We start from the raw sequence: 5,709 nt of genomic DNA, 5'->3' as shown, positions 1-5,709 counted from the left end.
AAAAAGCTTTTGTTGTTTTTAAATGTTCTAAACAGAGAGCTTGTAAATCTCGTGTGAGCAGGGCTGTGAAGTCAGTATGACTGTGCATGTTTGTGTTCAGTTTGAACTCACTCTGCTCCTGGACATCGATGTTTGTCAGATGTTTGTTGGAGTCTATTGCCTTGTCAGAAGAATCGTAAATTAATTCGGAAAGATTTCGCATTTTCCCCTTGATAATGTTTGCCTGGCAAAGCATAGTCATTATTTGGACATTGTTTCCTGAATTAGAGTTCTGACCTGGGGAAAGCGTGCCCATAAATCTTGTTTGAGAGTTAATGTTTACCAAACCACAGGGTTATAATGAACAACCAGACCATGCTGTCGTTTAAAAATTGTTGAATTCCTGCAGAGATACATTTAAAAGGATTTTCTAGAGTACAGTTTTAAATACTTGAACTGTGTGAGCTCACATCCAACCAATTATACGTTTGAAATGTTAGAGAGAGGGAGAAGACAGACATAAATGTCAGATGAGAAAAAAGAAATAAAACAGCTTAATTGCAGTATTGTCCTCCTTCTCATTGCACTGGCTGAAACCAGAGTAAGAGTCCAAGTTAATTTTGTCTGAAGGCCCTTAGTTTCATAAGGAAACAAATCTGTACAGAATTCTAAAAGAACTTTCTTCTGAGTGCACATTGTGTACCCGAGAAACTAGATGAACATATCATTTTTAGCATTAATCGATTTTTTTGGCCACTTTGGAACAGTGCAACAAGCTGTAAACACAACATTTACTTATTATTGCCATATAAAGATTTATTGACTAACAAAACAGTTGCTTATTTACACATCCAGCAGAAACTATTCAAAATTAGCATTCATTTTGTATCATGTTTCTGGCCATCCGACAAATATTCTCTCTCCTTTTCGTCTTTCGGTCTCCACCATCTCCTGCAACCGAAACTATACTATGAGAGTGGTGAGAGTCAACCAAAACAGCAATGCCCCATAATGCTGATTATAATTCTCTGTGGGTTCATCACTATTTGTGAATCCTTTCATAAAAAAACAAATATTGATTATAGATTATATTATAGGTCTTTATGGCGTCATTATATTGCAGAGAAAATGAGAAATAGGCATTTTCAAAATGGAATGATCTGTATTGCTGGTCAGTTATACAGGACAGTTAACAACAATGTCGAAATGTATTCAAGAAGTCAGATTGTACATATACTTACATGGGTTATTGGACCTAATCAATGCAAAAGAAATCCTGTTGCAAAGTTCACAAAATATCATCACTCAAACTGTCTGATCCGTAAACTCATTGAGTTTGTATCTTTCATTCAGTATGTGAGAATACGAGGTGCCATACATAAATTGGACTTTTACTAGTAGCTCTGCCATGTCAATGAAAAATGTAAATACGTTTTGATACTGGTTTTTAAATCTTGTTTATACTGCTAGTGTTCTCTAGTGGTTTGCCTTAAGCCTTCAAAATATTCCTTGAACTTACAAGACAAAAATATAATAAATCATTGTAAATGTAACTAAGCCTGTAGGCTTATGTCAGCAGGCATGATTTACGCAGTATGTACATTTTTGTTCCAGACAGTGACATTATACAACCTGAACTCCTGTTCAGATTGTGAACTCCGAACTGTCTGTTTTGTCTATCCTGTATTTTCATCCCTGGGTAAATCACTGAATGTATGTTAGATTCAAGGTTTGCCTAAATCTACACTCCAAAAACAGCAATTGTCCACCTGCGAACGGTCCAGATTCGTCTGTGAAGATGAATTGAATTCTCTCAAAGCTAAGATGATAAGAGGTCAAAACTCTGGCTGCTGTTAAAAGATACTTTCTGGAGCTTCTTTGTTGACAATAAATACAAGGCTGAAGTGCCATGGGTGACTTCCAAAGAATGTGGGCACATTTTCTGTTGAGCTGACTGGAAATCGAGTTCACATGGGTGTAAAGGCTTCAAAGAATGTAAAAACGGAGAACTTCCGGTTCTTTGTCAGATAAGCAGCTCCAGTTCTTGATGATAACTGAGACAGAAGAATCTGATTTCAGGTTTTGGGAAACATCTGCTTGTGTAACTCCTAAGATTTTCTTTCCTTTTTTAAAATAAAATATATGATTTCAGTTCTACTTTAGGTTTATAAGCCTGTCATCAAACACAGGACAAAGTTCACAGCCATTCATTAAGTTTTGTTGTCTACCTTCTCTGCATGTGAGCTGCGTCTTTACTGCAAGGGGAGCCACAGGTTGCTCTAAAATAGCACTAACAAGACATATGTTTGTCACATTTTGTTACAGCCGAGGATCACACTTAAGTGAAATCTGTTGAAGTTGTATCCCGGAAAATCCTCAGGCAGCCAGGTATGAGAATTGCAACCATGTGAGGGAGGAAAAGCTCATCAAGACTTAAGGGATGACAAATTCCACCATCTGCACGTGGATCGGCCACCGACACCGATGCATGAATGGTTTGTAAAAAAGTTTGAAGCACAAGCGCTGATGAAAAAGTTTTTCAGAAGCAGGTTTGCTGTGGTGGGGGAGTCAGTGAGGCGATGCAGATGACGTAAGGATACAGTAGATGTGAGCGGCAGTGGAGCGAGGCCATTTTAAGGGAGATAAGGTGAGGTGGCGGTGGGCGCTGGTGTAACGCCTGTCACCGCACACGCATGCTTTGTGTACACACAGGGTGTTAAGAGCTGTCAGACAGGTATGGCTCAGGCTTGATCTGAGCCGTGATTGATCGCTCAGGTTCAGGTGGAGTTCACGGGAGGTCTCTGGTATCATTGGCAAAATGAGTGACAGACACAAAATAGGGTGATGGAATATTATCAGGAAGCCATTTGTAATGCGGGGCGAGCCTGGATCTCTAAGGGGTGTTGTCTCTCTGAAATGAAGTCATCCATCACCTCAACTTCATATTTGATTAGGTCATGAGTAGCTTTTAAAGAGAAAGAGAGCCTTTAGTATTGTGCTCACGCTGAATGATAACCAAAGTTCACGGTTGTAGTGTAAAAAATACTCATTTGAAATACTGAGTATTGTAAAAAATATTCAATTTAAAGTAAAAATCCAGCGTTGCTTTTTACTGAAGTGTGAAAAATATACAAAAAAGTTATTAAAATGTCAGCCTTATAAAAGTTTTTTACCACAATAGGATTTCAGTTGTTATGTGTGGTTTGCAAAATCCTATTCTGTCCAGATAAAGTGTAATGTATATTTATTGCTCAAAAAATGGAAATACCCACTAGAACTGAATTAAAATACTTATTTACCTTGTTACTTTTAGGGAATGAGATTAAATTAAATTTGACATTTTCAATCGACAGAAAAAATAACCTGCAAATATTGTAACAATAAATTAAATGTAATTTGTTTTTGCTGTAAAAGCCAGTAATCCCTAGTTTCCGCTTCATTGTTTTGAGGATTAGCTGCATATTCAATAGGTTTTAGGAGTGAGGGACCACATCATGTTGGGCCTGTTTATGGACTTTAAAGTTAATCAATGAAAATAATCATTATGTGCAGCAATAGATTAAATAGTTAGTGTTCATTTGTAACAATAATGAAAGAGGAAGTGATCAGATCAGAGAAATGTATAGGCTACCTGAAACCACTGACTGAGAAAGGATAAAGGATAAATATGATATTTATATATGTTGGAAATGAATGAATGTACATACAACATCCTGAAATGTCAGTTGGCCCAGTTGTTTTGATGCATTCAAGTTTCTGTTTAAATTTCATGATTTATAAGTTACACAAGTGTAATCAGATTACACCCCTGGCATTATGTGTGTTCAGTTCTAAGTAAACTGTGACAAATTGAAATTTTAAAGTAACTTTATCAAGCATGAGGGCTTTATCAGGGCCTCCCACCAAGTCGCATTCAGTGTGGAACATTATTATTGTACCTTGTTTTGTTTATCTGGCAATGAGACACTGCTGGAAACGGCTCAACAGCGGATCGATGGACGGATATAATCTGTTTTTTCAAAGCAAACATGTTCAGATAAGCAGGTTTTTCCTTACATCTAGCGAATTATTCTGTTATACCAAAGCACTAAGTGGCGTTCGTGACCGCAGCCGTCCATTCATATCTGCTGGAAATCTCACAAACTTTATGCCTTTCATTCAGCGAGCAAAAGCGGAAGCTGTAGGAAGGGATCTAAAAACCAGGAGAAAAAAAAAAGAAAAAAAAAACCCTGCATGAAAAGACACCGAGCACAGAGTGATAGAAAGCAGCAGCCCGGCAGCACACAGCCTGCTCCACTCGTTTTCCCTGGCCTCTGTTCCTTTAATAAACTCATGGTTATCTAGTGTAACAAATGTCTCGCTGCCATCATCAAGTCCAGGCGAGGAGGGAGGAGTTTTTAATGTTCAGTTTGTTCTATGGATCGATGTCTGCTGGCATCGCCTCTCCCCCTCGCCTGCACCGTGCGTAATATACTGTACCATTACCAAACGCTTTTTACGCGCATTCCCTCCACATATTATCCGCCGAAAAACTGCCTGCGGGACTGACTGACACACGTCGATCAACGTATGTGGCACTGATGGACAAAAACGGATGGTGAACGGAGACGATTCGCCCCCCGTAGGAGGAGGAAGAAGAAGAAGAAGAAGAAGGTGAAAGAACAAGCCCGATTTAACATCTGTTTCCTCTCCTGAAAACGATCCCTAACTGGATTTTTTTTTTGTTTCATAGTGAGAGAGACTGAACTACTCCGAGAGCCAAAATAAAGACTCGCACACACTCTCTCTCTCTCTCTTTCTCTCTCTCTCTCTTTTTCTCTCTCTCTATGCATGGACTATCGTAGACCGCATTCAGATTTCACCTGGGCACAGTAGTGAACTGCGACTCCAAAAAATGCCACGGAGGAAACAGCAGGCGCCCAAACGGGCTGCGGGTAAGCGATTCTTTTATAAAGAACCTGTTTTTAATGTGAGTGTGATATTTGTGGGTTGTTGTTTTTTTTTTGTTATGATTCTGCGGATAGCTTGCCTATAACACAGGGCTTCCCCTCCTCAAACTTTTATCATGTGGGACCCCCGAATAGATAGGCATCAGACCCCCGCATATACAGAGATAATGTCCCGAGAGCCTCATCTCAGCAGGTTTTTGTAGTTGGTGGATTTAGCAGGCTACAGAGTTATATAACTGTATGTGGTGAAGAATATGTGGACACAGTTGCCTATGTGTGCTTACGGGGGGATTTAATAATACTGATATTCAACTAATTCTCATTTCCTCTGGGATCCCTCTCAGGGGCTCCAGCAGGGGCCTAGGACCCCAGTTTGGGCACCTCACTGCTGTTGAAATCAAATGTTAAAACAATAGGAGGGGGGGAAGTTGCAGCATCACAAGCTGCTTCTGCAGTGGAGGGTAAATTAATAAGAGTAATAACGCACAAGGAAACAGTTCATTTTGGGATTTAAAAGAAGCTGTGTAGTTTCTCCTCCGATAATGTGTCACAGAGCATTTATTCATTCATCGATCAGAAAGTTTAGTTAGTTGTTTTTTTTTTTTGGTCACAGTTTTTTTTTAAACCTCCCTGGCTGTGTTTGACTTGACCCGTATGAAGTGTAGAGAGGGGCTGAAGGATGTGGAGCCGCTGCATCCGTAGCAGATGAACTCTGTATGAACTCTTCATAATCTTATGGACAAATGGAGAATGGGTTACACTCACTCACACACACTCACTC

The 5,709-nt window shown here is 39.4% G+C and overlaps 1 protein-coding gene across 1 annotated transcript in view; it reads left to right on the top strand.

Annotated features, from left to right (window-relative positions):
- Positions 1-4,245: 4,245 nt before the first annotated feature.
- LOC118325047 (teashirt homolog 2) overlaps positions 4,246-5,709 on the top strand; it is a 38,995-nt gene continuing 37,531 nt past the window's right edge. Inside the window, exons 1-2 of the mRNA XM_035657610.1 lie at positions 4,246-4,632; positions 4,712-4,913. Of these exons, the coding sequence (XP_035513503.1) occupies positions 4,874-4,913 (40 nt within the window). The 5' untranslated portion in view covers positions 4,246-4,632; positions 4,712-4,873. The remainder of the gene's footprint in view (positions 4,633-4,711; positions 4,914-5,709) is intronic.

This window comes from Morone saxatilis, unplaced genomic scaffold, assembly GCF_004916995.1.
Source record: "Morone saxatilis isolate NCDOM2014 unplaced genomic scaffold, NCSU_SB_2.0 Contig15, whole genome shotgun sequence".
NCBI classification, from domain to species: Eukaryota; Metazoa; Chordata; class Actinopteri; family Moronidae; genus Morone; species Morone saxatilis.
This window is presented reverse-complemented; position numbering and strand designations above follow the sequence as displayed.